Genomic DNA, 16970 nt, shown 5'->3' on the forward strand with positions numbered 1-16970 from the left:
ATAATAATAATAATAATAATAATAATAATAATAATAATAATAGGCCACCTATCTCTTTCCCCCCGTAATTTTTATTAAATTTTCTGTTTTACATTTTAGAATATTCATTCATTCATTCATTCATTATTATTAAAAAAGACTTTATTTCAAATCTTTAAAACATACATCAAAAGAAAACAAATTTACAGAGTATTAAGACCAAGCATGTACATAGATATTAATTCCCCTTAGAATATTCATTTAAACAACCTTAAAATATCAATGACTTCCCTTCTTCTCTTTCCATGGTTCATTTCGCATAACATAAATCCCTGCATATTTTATATAAACTAAACCATTTAGTATTCCATTATTGCATCCATCAAAACTTATTTACACTGTTGAATTTATCTAAATGCTGCTATACACAATTTCCACCCCCATATATTCCATAATCATCTTCCAATCTTCTTTAAATGTATGTTCTTCTTGTTCTCTTATTCTATATGTTAGGTCCGCAAGCTGGGCATATTCCATCAGTTTAAGCTGCCATTCTTCTTTAGTTGGAACCTCGCTCGTTTTCCATTTTGGGGCTAACAAAACACGGGCCGCAGTAGTGGCATAAATAAATAAATAACCTTTGGGAAATTCCGTCTGAATTATCCCCAACAAAAAGGACTCTTCTCGCTGAGTTGCCCCAGCCACTCTGAGCAGCTTCCAGCAAAATACAAAAAACACAGTAAAACGCCAAACCTTAGAAACTTCCCTAAATAGCAATAATTTATGATTTTCGAGTATGGGGAGAATATAGTCCAATTCTTTTGACAGCTTCTTTGGGCCAAGCTCTTTGGGGAAGGGCAAAGTACCTGCTTCAGTCCCTGGCATCTCTAGGTATGGCTGGGTAAATCCCCCTATCCGAAAAACCCTGAAGAGCTGCTGCCAGTCAGTGTAGGCACCACTTGTGGGATGTAATGCAACATTCCTTATTTCCCTAGCATGGGCACAGCCAGGGGGACATCCAGCCAGTGTAACTTCCTGTTCCCCTGGTCTGGAGCTTCTCCATGTGATCTGGGAGATGGGCATGGCTCTGGCTGACTCCATAAAAGAGCAGAGTCATGCAGCCATTTCGTTTGTCTTGATACTGCTATTGCTTTGTTACCGATATTTTGCTGCCATGCTGCTCTTCTGCAGCCATTTTGTACTCTTAATGTAATTTTGCTGTCTGCTGGCTCTTAGCCAGCAGCACATGAGTTCAGTCTCCATATGAGATGAACTCACAGTTTCTTTTGGTAGCCATTAAGTACGGTCTGCCTTTCAGGGATCAAATCGTGAACTGAAATGTGAGTAAACTTTTTGTTGCTTTACTCAGAAAGACTCTTGTCTCTTTATTCCTTTAAGAGGGATCGAAAGGGGACCCCAGGAAATAATCTTAACTAAGAGTTTCAAATGAATCTGCAAACTAGCTTCCAGCTATAATAATAATAATAATAATAATAATAATAATAATAATAATAATTATTATTATTATTATTATTTATTATTTATATCCCACCCATCTGGCCGGGTCTCCCCAGCCACTCTGGGCGGCTTCCAACAGAAGAATAAAATACAACAATCTATTAAACATTAAAAGCCTCCCTAAACAGGGCTGCCTTCAGATGTCTTCTAAAAGTCTGGTAGTTGTTTTCCTTTTTGACATCTGTTGGGAGGGCATTCCACAGGGCAGGCGCCACCACCGAGAAGGCCCTCTGCCTAGTTCCCTGCAACTTGGCTTCTCGCAACGAGGGAACCGCCAGGAGGCCCTCGGTGCTGGACCTCAGTGTCCGGGCACTATATTGAGGGGAATCTGCTCTGCTAGCGTGAGTGAAGGAAGGATAATGCTTATCCAATATATCCTTTCCTACTATCTTTAACCTTCCCACAACACTGAGCTAATTGGATCAAAGCTCTCACCCAGGTCTCAGGCAGCTTCCCAGGTGCCAGCCCACCTTTGAATTTACCGCCATTGGTTTATCGCTTGAGCCGGCCGGTCATCCTTTGCTGAAACCCGTCTCCTTCTTTTCCAGCACCAGTTTCTCAAAATCGCCAAGCCCCTCTCCAGCCTCACTCCTCTGATCATCGCGGCGAAGGAGGCAGCAAAGAACAACCACTGACGTGCTCCGCGGGGCTGCCACCGCCATGCCAAACCCTCTTGGCTTTTAACCTTTTCCGAAAACGCCTGTTTCAAAGGGCCTGGCTCTTCCGCGACTTTTATAGCCGCGCCCCGAAGCTTTTCATCCTGCGAGATCGGGACCGCGGCATCGACGTGCACCCGAAACTCAAAAGCAGACACCTTGGGGTGGAGGCAGGTGTCACCCTCAAAACTGTGACATGGAATAAGTGTGTGGGGCGGAACTTGTATGTTTCAAAGGGCCATTAAAAGGGGCTCTCTGATCTCGAACAAAATAAGTTGCCAAGCCAGTATGTTTTCATACCTTTTAGTGTGTTGTTGAATTGAAGAAGAGAGGAAAACATGATTACATGCAATCTTTTAGGACAATTGGAGATACTGCATTTCTCACTGCCTGTGTTTTCTTTTGCCTCTGCAAAAAGCCCCCTGTTCTTAAGACTACTGAGAGATGGGCATAGTTTGGATTACATGAAAACTAGCACAGAGAGTGTTTTTCTTTTTAAAAAAATAACCTCAAGGGAAATGGAATTTATTCCTCTGAACCACTGGATAATGGTCAGAAGTGAGCATCCTATATCTGTTGGAAGATGGCAATTAATGAATGTTCATCATGCTGTGTGTTTGGGGGCTGGGTGGTGGTGGGATTTTTTGTGTGTGTGAAACTTAATTGCCCTCTGATTAAATTCTCATCCTTGTTTCCACCCTTCTGACCGGCATCATCTGTGTAAATCTGTGCTTTTAATTGCGTTGTGAATTTGTCAGAAAGGTGAAAGGCTTTGTATACGCAGAGGGCTCTGTTGGCCAAAAGGCCATGTCTGAGATCAAAGGACAATTGAAAGTGCAGCAATTCAGAGAGACCAAAGTACTGGAGGCTAACTGCGAGTGCAAGAGACATTTGGAGAGAGAGACACACACAGAGAGACTGTATTTGTCTGTGTTTATATACTACTATAATACTAGACATCTCCTAGCCAAGATGCGCGAGATGAGGTGTTCGGTCTTGCAGGACAGCCTCAATATGGTGCGTGTAACGGATCCTTGGAGGATCGGAGCGAATGATAGAATTGTAGAGTTGGAAGGGACCCCAAGGGTCATCTCGTCTAACCCCCTGCAAGGAAGGGAGGAGAAGTTGCACTGATGTTGGTGCCACTCTGTACTTTAAAGAAGACATAAAGGCCAACTAGCTAGAAGTTCCCAAAGGAGTGGAAATCCCTTCTGGTGGTGCTATCGAACCCCAAAAGCGATTTATTAGTACCGGGGACATACTATTGCTTGCCTGACCCAAATGCCCAGATGATCTTGACATGTAGTTTGAAATTGTGGAGGCATCTAAAGGAGGAAGTGTTTTGTCATAATGGGCGACTTCAGTTACCCTCACATAGACTGTGCAGCATAGCTGCCAAGTCTCCCGTATTCCCCGGGAAATCCCCGTTTTTCCAGCTGTTCCTAGCTGAAAAAATGAATTTTTTTGTTTCCCCCCGGTTTATTCTGGCGCGGCAGCCATTTTGGAACTGGGCAAAGCAGCATCAAAAGTCACTTCTGAGCATGCTCCGCCCAGTTCCAAAATGGCGGCAGCGCTACTTCCAGTCTGCTACTTCCGCCCGGTCCCTTATTTCTCCGACAGCAAATTGGCACGTATGCTGTGCAGCATGCGTGAAAACAGAGTGGCTTCCTTCCAGCCAAACATGCTGAGGGCTATGCTATAAAGTCACCCTAATTTCTAATCTAGGTTGGGGTGGTGGGCTTCTTCATCCCAAGGAATTGCGTGCTGGGTGGGTATGAGCAGAGTCGGTGTGGGTGGACCTATGAAATACATTCTTACCTTTTTACAGCAAGCTGCAGTCTAGCCACATAAATGTGCAGAGTTTTCTACACATGCATCAGAATCCTTCGTCCCAGGAAGCAGGAGACACTGTCACACTTCAAAGACACATTCCAGCTGGGCAAAGGTGCTTCAGTAAGATGCAGAGGAGGCCACTGTGGTCCATGGGATGTGGCTTAGGAAGTGTCTTGCAAACTGGATACAGAGGTGTGGAGACATGTCTGGCCCTACGGTTTCCGACCCCTTTTCTAATCATATGACCGGCTTGCTCTTTATCCTTTGCCTAAGGAACAGTAGTATTCTTTTGCCTTGCATTTCACAATTTCAGAAAAGCGATCCTTCAGAAATAAGGAGGAGGGAGGCTGCTCTACGCCTGAGCTTGCCTCCTGTTGGATTTCGAAAGCCACGCCATGCTCTCGTTTCTGCAGCGATGCTTCTGAATTCCAGTTCCTGGAAACAACAGGGGATCTTGAGCGGGTCACGCGACACGCACAGGATTTCAGGCCCGGAGGATGGTTGTCCTGAATTTGGGCCACGTCATAGAACAGTGACAGCGAACCTTTTAGAGACCGAGTGCCCAAACTGCAACCCCCCAAACCCACTTATTTATCGCAAAGTGCCAACACGGGCAATTTAACCTGAATGCTGAGGTTTTAGTTTAGAAAAAAACGACTTCTACATTAACATCTTTGGTCTTAAAAGAAAAACACAATAACAGAGCTTCCAATGATAGAAACAACGTTTTATTGAAAGGTAAAAAGTTTGCATTATTCCTGTTTGGGAAATCATGAAAAAGGGGAATGACTCCCAGACAACATGGCCGTTTTGATAATTTCCCTTCCAGAAACTCTTCTTTGGGAAATTTCAAAGTAGAAGCTGAATGGCCATCTGCCAATGATGCTGTAGTTGTGATCCCTGCATCGCAGGGTTGGACTCTTGGGTTCCCTTCCAACTCCCCACAATCCTATGAAAAAACCAAAACAGCCTCCCCTGCCCTCCTTTGTGTGTCTCCTAGCAGGGAGGGTCTTGCACTTACCCATGGTGATGGGGGAGAGTTCAGCTCAAAAGTTTGCTTCCTGGTCTGAACAAGCAGGCGAAAAGGAAATCCCGGAGTGAAGCCCGGAGACGCGCAGCAGTTCAGCGCTCTGCTGCTGTCGGTCGCAGCCTGGAATGGAGGTGCCCCAGCACAGAGTTTGTAGGGGCAGCGCACACACTGAGTAGAGCTGCGCATGCACGAGTAGCCGGTTTGCCACCCGTGGGCTGCGGCCTCGGTACAGAACTGCCAGTAACCCCGGCGGCATTTCGATCCCTCCCACATGAGCGGGTTTTAGAAGTGCAGCCCGGCGGGCTAGCCATCGAATCATAGGATTGTGGGGAGGTGGAAGGGGCGACGGCATATGTGCCCACAGAGAGGGCTCTTGAGTGCCCCCTCTGGCACGCGTGCCATAGGTTCGCCACCACTGTCATAGAATCATAGCATTGGAAGGGATTCTGAGGCTCGTCAAGTCCAAGCCCCTGCAATGCAGTAATATGCAGCTGTCTCATATAGGGATCGAACCTGCAACCTTGGCGCTATAAGCACCATGCTGTAACCAGCTGAGCTACCCATGGGCTGACATGTTGGAAAGTACAGTATGTAATACCTTGAAGCAGCTCACATCCCCTGGTTGTGTATAAGGGGTTTATCCACACTTACCTTTCCTCTGGTCGTCCGAAGCACAGTCCGTGCTTTAAAACTCCATGTCTGAGCGCTCTTTTTCTTGCTCTGGAGCTTTCCCTGCAAAAACTTGCTCTTTAAAGCTGAATCAAGCAGACAGCAATCTGTGGAAAAAACTGAATTTATGTTTGCTGCAATTGAGCGCCAAAGAGCAGGTTTATGTTGGGCAAACAACAACAACACTGATACGGAGCTTTTATTAAGGGGAGACTTGTGCCTAGAAACAGCAGGGCGAAAAATAAGTGTGGATAAGTCAGGAAATGCAATTTGCATGATGATGCAGATAGAACTCCCATCTCTCTATTTCTGCAAATGCCTCTGTAGCAAAGCCATGATAATCTTATTTAGAATTTGCTGGCTATCATTTATATGCTATGTTATCTGACAGCGGCTGCACCTGAGTCAGCTAAGGAATGAGCGAAAGTGAGATTAAAATCCCGTATTAAAACCACTTGTCGGTTCAGTATATAAGCACGTAAAGGTAAAGGACACTGGACAGTTAAGTCCAGTCAAAGGCAACTATGGGGTTGTGGCGCTCATCTCGCTTTCAGGCCGAGGGAGCCAGCGTTTGTCCACAGACAGCTTTCCAGATCATGCAGCCAGCATGACTAAACCGCTTCTGGCGCAACGGGACACCGTGACGGAAACCAGAGCGCACAGAAATGCCATTTACTTTGCCGCCGCAGCGATACCTATTTATCAGCTTGCGTGCTTTTGAACTGCTAGGTTGGAAGGAGCCAGGGCAGAGCAATGGGAGCTCACCCCGTCATGGGGATTTGAAACGCCAACCTTCCAATCGGTAAGCCCAAGAGGCTCAGTGGTTTAGTGCCACAGTGCCACCTGCGTCCCTAAAACACAACCCTATAAAATCCTCAAAATGATATAGAAACGGCTCGGCGGCTTTGATGTCGGGAAGCTGTCTCCCCGCCTGCATATGTCATGATGGGGATGACAAATCTGACACAGAAATGCCCCATGGTGTAGAGTGAAGGCTAGAAAGTTACCGTGAGATAGACTCGGTTACCTTTTGGAAGAATGTAATCAGGCTGCCTTGGGGCGATAATGGTATTCAGAAGCACAACTGCCTCCACAATTGCAGTCAGCAATGCTTCTCAATGCCAGCTGCTGGAAACCACAGGAGGGGAGAGGTGCACTTGCGTTCGAATCCTGCTTGCTGCATTCCCACAGGCATTTGGCCAGCCACTGTGAGAACAGGATGCTGGACTGGACGGGCCATTGGCCTGATCCAGCAGGCTCTTATGGTACTAATATAAGGAACATTCACGCACCTGACACCTCCACTCTTTCAAATATTTGTTTTATCCATCTATATATATAAATGTAAACTGGGCATGTCCGTTCCTCTCTAATGTTCAACGAAACCGCTTGACCGATAGCGTTGAAATTTGGACACAACGCCACATGCGAATAAGAGGGTAACCTAAGACACTTTCCATAGACAAATGTCACACCAGGGCCACGTAAAAAAAAACCAAACCCATACCTGCCAAGTCCCCCGCTGAAAAATGCGGGATCGGCAGCGACGCGGCACCAGAAGTTGCATAGAAGCAACTTCTGGGGCCTCTCTGCCCATGTGTGGGCACCGGAAATAGGGCAGAGTGGCACCGGAAGTTGCTTCTACGCATGTCCGGCGGCCAACTTGGTGACGGCCGCCACCATGTGGCCGCCGGGAATGCATAGAAGCGACTTCCGGTGCCGCTCTGCCCTATTTCCGGTGCTCACACACGGGCAGAGCAGCACCCAAAATGGAGGCTCCCTGGCAGGTAGGAAATCCAGGGGATTTCCGGGATTTTTCTCCATTCGAAAGAACAGCGGGAAACAGATTAAAATCCGGGGTTTCCCCGCGAAAAATGGGATACTTGGCAGCTAAGCCAAAACCCCGTGTTTCAGAACACATAACTCACCCTTCAGTGCATGCTGGGAAATAGAACCCAGAAGCTGACAGTTCCTTTTCCAAGGGTGGGGGCCAAGGAATAGAGATACAGGGCGGAGGCCTCAGCTCGCATTTGCATACTAGGCCAAGCCAAGGCCTACAGACTAGGTCTCGGCTCTACTTTACAACCTACAGACTAGGCCTCGGCTCTACTTTACAGACTAGGCCGAGTGGAGCCCTGAGTAGTGGGGGGGAGGGGCCCGAATAGGTCATGGCTTGAGCCAGGGTGGGGGGAGTCACAGGGATGACCGGGAGGTGGGTGGAGGGGGGGACGGGATACCTCATGGGTCGTGACAGGATGGGAGGAATCACAGGGATGAGACACTGAAATAGGAATTTGGGGGGGCCTTGAAGACCCAGAGAAGTAAGGGTTCTGACCCAGGAGGAGTCCAAGAACCTCAGCACAAATTAGGAGCTCTTACTGACAGCGAAATGACAGAGACTACACCAGGACTTCCTAAAAAGCAAGGCGATTTTAAGACAAAATAAAAAGCTGTTGCAACAGCGGTTCCTCTCTCACGTAGCAAGACGGAGCGAAGAACCCCGAACAAAGGATTTTTCCGACTTTTATCGTTTTTCTTCACTGAGTTGTGTATTGGTGTCATTATTACAGTGGAACCTCGGTTTATGAACACCTCGGTTTATGAATTTTCGGTTTATGAACGCCGCGGACCCATCTGGAACGGATTAATTCACTTTCCATTACTTTTAATGGGAAAGTTCGCTTCAGTTTATGAACGCTTCAGTTTATGAACAGACTTCCGGAACCAATTACACCCATGTTTCAGTTTATGAACGCTTCAGTTTAAGTACTTCACGGACCCGTCTGGAACGGATTAATCCACTTTCCATTACTTTCAATGGAAAAGTTCGCTTCAGTTTATGAACGGTTACTCCGCGGACCGTCTGGAACGGATTAATCCACTTTCCATTACTTTCAATGGGAAAGTTTGCTTCAGTTTATGAACGCTTCAGTTTATGAACAGACTTCCGGAACCAATTGTGTTCATAAACCGAGGTACCACTGTATTAGACAAGCTAGATGGCGTTGTGATAAATGGGAAAGGAGGCAAGTTACATTTTAGCAATACAGACAGATACAAGTTTATAAGGACGTGAGTGAAACACTTAAAAGTCTTGACATTTCCAGTATATATAAAAGAATACATTCACAGCCATAGCTTTCTTTTTATACATTCATTAACATAACCTTTCTATAAGACCATAGTTTTATTGGATCAGAAAAAGGATTTTAGGTTCCCAATATCTTCTTTTTGGGAAGGAATGCTTTGATGTGGAGATTTAGCCAGGAGGGTGGAGGGACGGTGGAAATACCAGTGTTGCGAGACCCTATTTACTTAAGGCATTTGCATCTATTTGGAGAGATTGTAAGGGTGCTTAGGTGAGACTTATGCAAAAGGGAGGTGGGGGCGTTTTCCGGAGACAGTCTGGATTGGGGATTTCCCTCTCCCTCCCTCAAGGAATGACCCTTCCTTGACCATTATCCCTGGTCTGGAAAATGGCTCCTGTCATGACAAGGAAGTGTTCCCCTCTCTGTACATTTGTGTTCTCATGAGTGCAATGTATAGCGTTCAATTCTCTACAACACACAACCACTGGGGGGGGGGAGGAAAAACACATAGTCCACAGGGGATGGACACATCCTCCCCCTTTCCTGGGAAACAAGGACCATGAGTCAGGCACAGCAAAGCGTGTCCGGGCCAGCTAGTTTATTTATACAAGTATTTACCTGCCACCTTCTCGCAAATTGTTGGGTTGATATTATAGAGCAACACAGAAACATTTAACGTAATAAAGAGCAATCATTGAAATGACTCGTGACATTAAAAAAAAGCCACCACGAGGCAAATGAAAGTCAAAACTGAGGATTTTCACCAAGAGAGTGTCCCATGGCATGTGATCATCGATGACACTCAATGCCAGACTTCTGGTTGAGTCCATTCAGGCCTCTGTAACATGGCAGACAAATGGCAGCGCTCCTCTGGAAGCGGGCTGTGATAAAAGGGTTCAGGTGGACCAGCGGTGGTCAAGTCAGACAGAGGCCTCTTGAGAAGCTCACAACAGGACAGAGGCAATGCGGCCTAGTGGTTCGAGCATCAGACTAGGACCTGGGAGACAAGGGTTCAAATCCCCACTCGGTCATGAAGCTCGCTGGGTGACACTCTGGACCGCTCACTGCCTCTCAGCCTACCCTACCTCACAGGGTTGTTGTGGGGGGGTTAAATGAGGAGGGGGGGAATCATGGAGCCCCGCTTGAGCTCCTTGGAGAAGAAAGGTGGGAGTTTAATGCAATTAAATAAATAAAACAAATAAACAGAATTAGCAGTGACAGACACGGAGATAAATACCCCCCCATAGTTGCCAAGTACCCCGTTTTCCCCGGGAAACCCCCGTTTTTACTTACCTTTTCCTGGTGGTCCCCTGTATCACTTTGTCTCCCATTTTTCTCCGTTATTTTCTCCTGCCGGCAGCCATTTTTTCCCCTTTCTGATTTGCCCTTCTATGGGCACCAAAAATGGCCGCCGCCGGCTTCAAAAGTCGCATCTACGCATGTCCGGAAGTGCATAGACATGACTTCTGGTGTCGGTGGTGGCCATTTTTGGTGCCCATAGATGGGCAGAGTGACACCGGAAGTTGCGTCGATGCACTTCCTGACATGCGTAGAAGCGACTTTTGGGTGCCCATAGAAGGGCAAAACGCCGACGCAACTTCCGGTGTCACACGGCTGCTGGTCCCGGATTCTCCAGTCCGGGACTTGGAAGGTAAGCCCCCCCCCTCTGTGAAATGTTCTGCCTTTTTAAAGGCAGTGGGTGGCTGCTGAAATGTGCAGCTGTAACAACAACAACAACAACAACAACAACAACAACGTAGAGTCGGAAGAGTCCCCAAGGGTCATCTAGTCCAACCCCCTGCAATGCAATGTTGTTGTTGCTGATGCTTTATTATATTTATACCTCACCTTTCTCCCTGACGGGGACTCAAGGTGGGCAGTTTATCTCAGTGGCCCAACTGCCTCCTTCGCCTCCTTTAACCCGAAAGAGTGGAAGCACATGAGCGATGAAGCCTAAGCTGGACGGAAAATTTTATAAGTCTTTCAATCTGTGGTAAAAATGGGTCCTGCTTGGTGCTGTTTATCCTTTTAATTCTCCGAGCACTAGACCTTTTCTGCATCACCTCCATTTCCACGCCCTCTGAGAATGTTCGCTGATCTCAGGGAGGCCATTGTGACATCAGTTGCAGGCCAGATTCCAGCATCCAGCCTTGGATTGGTCGGGGCTGAGCTCCAGGAGAGCATGTAGGCAAAAACCTTTCAAAAACTCTGGCTCTCGGGTGAGTAGGCAAAGCTTGGCTTTCTGCTTTTATTTCATCGCCTCCTTTTCTACACGAAACCGATCAGAGCCCCTGGCCAGGAGGGCCAGCCTGGCGTCCGCAACCATAGGTACCTGGGGCCGTGGGTGCCATGCAGTGTGCCTGGCCATGGCACCAAACTTTGTGGGTGCCCAGCACCTTCACAGGGACCTTTGTGGGTGCTCGGGCACCCAGGGCCCCTGGAGGTTGGTACCTATGGCCCTGGCATTTTGGGATTGCTTGAATTTATTTCCACTGTATTTCCACTGTGCCCAGAGCAGCTTACAAAAGGCACCCACTTTTTCTCAAATCCAAAATATGGGGGCGGTGGGCAGTGACAAAGCAGTTTACAAAATGTATCAAGAAATACAGAAATCGGCCCTGTTAACAAACATTTGTTGTTGTTGTTTAGTCGTTTAGTCGTGTCCGACTCTTCATGACCCCATGGACCAGAGCATGCCAGGCACTCCTGTCTTGCACTGCCTCCCGCAGTTTGGTCAAACTCATGTTGGTAGCTTCGAGAACACTGTCCAACCATCTCGTCCTCTGTCGTCCCCTTCTCCTAGTGCCCTCCATCTTTCCCAACATCAGGGTCTTTTCCAGGGAGTCTTCTCTTCTCATGAGGTGGCCAAAGTATTGGAGCCTCAGCTTCAGGATCTGTCCTTCCAGGGAGCACTCAGGGCTGATTTCCTTCAGAATGGATAGGTTTGATCTTCTTGCAGTCCATGGGACTCTCAAGAGTCTCCTCCAGCACCAGAATTAACAAACATAGAAGAAACTCAATATTGCAAAAGAAATAATCTAGACTTAAATAAGTAAAATGCTTTTGGAGTAATTCTTTTCATAAAATTCATACGCTGCTTGATTATTAAAAAATAAAAAAGCCCAACAGTGTCAACGTGGTTTTAAAATTATTGGGGGAAACAACTGTTTAAAACATTCAAAATATAAAACCAGCAATAAACTAAAAACAGATTAAAGTATGCACCAACAATCGACACAGCTGAGTAGGCTTGTCTAAAAAAATTGGCTTTAGCAGGCACTGAAAAGAGTACAGTGAAGGCTCTTGCCTGATGTCAATTGGCAGGCAGTTCCAAAGGGTAGGTGTTGCCGTGCAGAAAGATGGATTTCTTCCAAACGTGGAGCGAGTGTTATGTGGCGTCTGCAAAAGTACCACTCCTACAGATATAAGCGCTTGTGTGGCTACACATATTGGGTAAGGCGATCTTGCAGGTAAATTGGTCCCAAATTGTTAATAAACTGTTTAATTGCAAAATAATTCGCTACAGGTAAAAAAAAAAGCAAATTACAGAAGCATTAAAATATATTTAAAATATGCAATAAAACAATGCCATTCAAAATTAAAAAGGTTAAGTCCAGTCAAAGGTGACTATGGGGTTGGGGCGCTCATCTCGATTTCAGACCGAGGGAGCTGGCCTTTGATCACAGGCAGCTTTCTGGGTCATGTGGCCAGCAGGACTAAACCGCTTCTGGCACAACGGGACACCGTGACGGAAACCAGAGCACACAGAAGTGCCGTCTACCTTCCCGCCGCAGCAGTACCTATTTATCTACTCGCACTGGCATGCTTTCGAACTGCTAGGTTGGCAGGAGCTGGGACAGAGCAATGGGAGCTCACCCTGTCGCAGGGATTCAAACCGCTAACCTTCTCATCAGCAAGCCCAAGAGGCTCAGTGGTTTAGACCACAGCGCCACCCACATCCCTACACCATTCAAATAGTATAGCAGAGATCCTACGGTAGAATCATACCATCATAGAATTGTAGAGTTGGAAGGGGCCCAAGGGTCTTCTAGCCCCCTGCAATGCAGGCGTCTCAACTAAAGGATCCACAGTTCTCCTGTAAGAACAGCTCTTACTGTCAAAGAGTTCTCCGTGAATTTGAGTCGTGCTCTCCTTTCTTGTAGCTTGAAGCCATTGGTTCGAGTCCAGAGCGGGAGAAGAGGGAGCAGCTTGCTCCCTCTTCCATGTGACAGTCCTTGAGATGTTGAGATCCTGAGTCCTTGAGTCCTTGAGATATTGAGTCCTTGAGATATTGAGATCATAACCAATGCATTCAGAATAAAGGTCAACTCACCCATAACAAGATCGAAAAAATGTCCAGGGGTCTGTTTAGTAACAGTTCAATAGAAGCCAGAAATACAATTATGAAGAAAAGTAGAGAGGAGAAGTGGTATATAGACGGGAAACCAATTGTGGTGTACAGAGATATTCCAAACCGGTTTTTTATATAAAAGAAATGTTTACAAAGAGTTGACCATTTTTTTTGACTGAAAACAAAATAAGATTTCGATGGGAGTACCCTGAAGGTGTATTATTTTATTACAAGGATGAAAAATTTAAGATTAAAACAGAGCAGGAGATGAAGGAATTTGGAAGAAGCCATAAAGAGTTGGGGAAAATACAAGGAGTGGTAGAGGAACCTGATGGAGATAAATAAGAAATTGAGCAGGATATATATATATATATATATATATATATATATATATATATATATATATATAACGATAAGAGGGTGGAAAATTAAGCTTAGCAGGTACTCATGAGAGGAAAGTGGAAACTTCTCGAAAATTAGAAGAAATTTTGATAGATTATATGGACAATAAATACCAACGATGGGAGACTCTAACGGGGTCCCTTCTATTGAAATGGTTAGTTTAGTTTTGTTGTTGGTTTGTTTGTTTTTGTTTTTCTTAGGTTTGGAAATTGTAGCAAATTTTATTAGTGGATGAATGGTGATAGGAAAAATTGGATACAAGGTAAAAACTAAATCAACAGCAAAAACTTGACAGTAGGGCAAAGGAACATTATGAAAAGAAATATGTAAAAATATATCAGTAAGATGTGTTCAATGTATGAATACAAGCAATATGAATTCAACCTCATAACTAGATGTTATAAAATACTTTATTACAATAAGATAACAGGGTATGAATATTAAAACATAACATACGATACAAAAGAAGTTCATTAATTTGGTATAGTAAATACATGATTGACTAAAAGCCAGGTTATATACTGTATGTATATTCAATGTTATGTTTATAAGTTGTGAAAGAGAGAAGAAAATTAAAATGAACTGTGAAAATATCTGCGAAAAAGGGAAAGATGACAGAAGGAAGACAGAAGAAAGAAGAATGGAAGTCCAACATATAAAGTTGAATAGAAATTGGACTTAATAATATTTTTATTTTTGTTTCTAGCTTTATGTTTTTCCCTCCCTTTCTTTTCTTTTCTCTTTTTCTTTTCTTTTCTTTTCTTTCTATTTGATTGGAAAATTAAGAATTTAAAGCCATGATAAATGTAATGAATATAATGTAATGAACATAGAAATGAAAAACTTAATAAAAATTATTGCAAAAAAAAAGAGAGATATTGAGATCCTGGGAAAGATGAGTTGTTGTTTATTTCCATGTCGCCCTTTTCATCTCTGCAGAGCCCACAGCCCCTTTGCTCCTCTCGGAAGCCAAGCCCTGTCGCACCATGGACAAGTCTGCGCTGTGCCACCTGACGGATGCCAACGGGAATTTGAAAAACCAGATCTGGGACCTGAGAGAGACGGCCGCCAACCTTGATGCCGAGAAGCAGGAGATCCTGGTGGAGAACAAGAGCGTCAAAGAGCAGAACCGGAGCCTGGAAGCCAAGATCGAGTGTTTCAAAGCCATGGCGGAGGACTTTGAAAAGGAAGAAGAGGAGCTCCAGGGAGTGCTGAGGAAGCTGGAGGAGACGATCACGCAGCTGGAATCCCAGAACACGGCCTTGAAAGGCACCAACCATACGCTCAGGACCGAAATAGAAAAGGTGTCCGGCCACATCGTTCTGTTCCAGGATTACAAGGCAAGGCAAGACCAGGACATCTGCCGCATGAAACAGGTGATGGAGCACATCGTCAGCTACTTCAAGCAACTGGAAGCAAAGATCGAGACTGCTGAGCAGAGATTTGGCGAGGAGCAGAGCGAAGTTGCTGAGCTCCAGCGCACCTTGGATGAGCTTGAGCAGATCCGCGAGGTCCAGGAGAACGAGATCCTCTGCCTGAAGGACCAGCTGGAAGAGGCATCGTTCATGAGGATGGAGACAGATGAGAGCCTCAAGGTCCCGTCTCTGCTGCACGAGATGGTCCAAGCCAAGCTGGTCCAGGATTCCTTGGCCATGCAGAGCAGCCTCCTCCTCCTGCTGTCCAAAGTCGTGTGGCTGTTGCTGGCGGTGGCCGTTTGCCTGGGCTTCCTGAGCGTCTTGGCCAAAGTCTACCTCTTTGTCTTCAACCAGGACCTGGAATCCGGAAGCCAAGCTCTGCTGTTCACGGACCGCCTCCGTTTGCTGGCGGAAGTCCTCTCTCCACATCCCATGAGCAGGTCGAATGGCTTGCTGCCCTATTGAGATGGACGCTGCAGCGCGGGAAGCAAACCCGGTGGAGCTAGCCGCACATTCTTGTACCAAAATCGTGTGCCTTCAAAAATTAAAAGGACCCCCCTCCCCTACTTAAGAAAACAAATGCCCCAGCCTAAATTTCCATCTGATTCCACATGATCTTGCCGGAATATTCAACACAGGTGTGCCCCCACCCACTTATGTTCCTGCATAAGTGAAAATCACATAATTGGGGAATCACCCTCCAAACCCCCTCTAAACACCCAGTCTGACACTCTCTTTCCCACTCAGACCAAAATTGGGGATCCAGACCAAAAGTCAAACTAGGATTGAAGCTCTGGGGCTGGCTGGCGGCTGGAGGGCGAGCAGGAAAGAAGCTGCTGCTGCTGCGCTACCTCACGTACCAGCTGTTCGGTGGGGAGGCTGAGCAGCTGTCAGGCAGCCAACAAGGTTGTTTGCAGATCAGAGAAGGAAAGTGAAACTCTGGCTAACTTGCAGCTAGTTTCTTTATTAAGGAAGCAGAACAAAGAACACACAGAGATTACTAAGCAGGGCCGGCCCTACGGCCAGGCTGGGTGGCGCACGGCATCACGGCGCTGGCCCGCCAGGAGGGCTCCGTGAGCTGTGCCCGCCCGCTGGCCGGCCGGCCCGCCGGTCTGCCGCGCAGCTGCGCCCATGGCAACTGCGCTGTGCCTGCCCGCCCGCTAGCCGCGCTGCGCGCTGCGCCCACCCGCCCACCGCACTGGGAAACGGGGCGGGAGGGCGCCGGAGGGATCTGGCGCACCACGGCGCCAGGGTCGCTTAAGACAGCCCTGTTACTAAGGATTGCTCTTGTCTAGGACTCTAGGTGAAGCAGTTGCTCATACTGGCTTGCAACTCCCCCTTCGCTCTCTATCTCTCTTTGTCAGGTCCCTTCCTCTGCCTACACAGAGCCCCAAGGGACCCTCTCTGTGTCTGCCTGGCTCTCTGCTCTGTAACACACAAAATATGTCTTGTTCCGGGAGGCGGAGGGGTGGAGGCTTGCGGGCTGTCAGCAGAGAAGCTGTCTGGGTGGGTCTGTGGTGGAGCTGCCAAGTCTTTGCCCTGGGCTGGGGCACCTGCCTGTTTCCTCCTCTTCCTCATCCTCCAAGCTCCCAGCCTCCAGCACTTCCTAGCTCTTCCCCTTCTCTGGCGTGTGGCGGCCAGTTTCCCACCGCCAGGAGCCAGGATCCAAACCCTCTGTGCTTTCCCTGGTGGGATCTTGGTCAGGTGGCTTCCACCACCCTTCCTCATCTAGCCAGTCGCTGACAGCAACCTGAAGCAAGCCCCAATGTGCCTCCAATCTCATTGGGGCTTCCTCCGTCCTCTTTGGGCTCCAGGGAGGGTCTCCTCGCGAGCCACAAGGGCTCTCCAGCTTTGTCCTGCCATTTCCAGGGTTGAATCTATCTATTTACTTGAGAGCAGTACATGTGAAAAGGATCTAGGAGTCTTGGTAGACCACAAACTTGACATGAGTCAGCAGTGTGATGCAGCAGCTAAAAAAGCCAATGTAATTCTGGGCTGCATCAATAGGAGTATAGCATCTAGATCCAG

At 46.9% G+C, this 16970-nt stretch overlaps 2 protein-coding genes across 5 annotated transcripts in view; both read left to right on the forward strand.

Moving 5' to 3' along the window:
* PAK1 (p21 (RAC1) activated kinase 1) overlaps nt 1–2856 on the forward strand; it is an 89200-nt gene extending 86344 nt beyond the window's left edge. For all 4 annotated transcript variants that reach the window (XM_088668450.1, XM_088668448.1, XM_088668447.1 and 1 more), the window contains one exon: nt 2046–2856. In XM_088668450.1, the coding sequence (XP_088524576.1) occupies nt 2046–2132 (87 nt within the window). In that variant the 3' untranslated portion in view covers nt 2133–2856. The remainder of the gene's footprint in view (nt 1–2045) is intronic.
* A 10723-nt stretch (nt 2857–13579) lies between these two features.
* LOC118084922 (uncharacterized) lies at nt 13580–15407 on the forward strand. Its single transcript, XM_035115062.2, has one exon. The coding sequence runs from the start codon at nt 14514–14516 to the stop codon at nt 15405–15407; it is 894 nt and encodes a 297-aa protein (XP_034970953.1). The 5' UTR covers nt 13580–14513.
* The last annotated feature ends 1563 nt before the right edge of the window (nt 15408–16970 follow it).

The sequence above is a fragment of the Zootoca vivipara genome, chromosome 4 (genome assembly GCF_965207765.1).
Source record: "Zootoca vivipara chromosome 4, rZooViv2.hap1.1, whole genome shotgun sequence".
NCBI lineage: Eukaryota > Metazoa > Chordata > Lepidosauria > Squamata > Lacertidae > Zootoca > Zootoca vivipara.

What these genes read in the sequence shown, in the direction of transcription:
- LOC118084922 (XM_035115062.2), top strand. Translation starts at nt 14,514, where the DNA reads ATGGACAAGTCTGCGCTGTGCCACCTGACGGATGCCAACGGGAATTTG.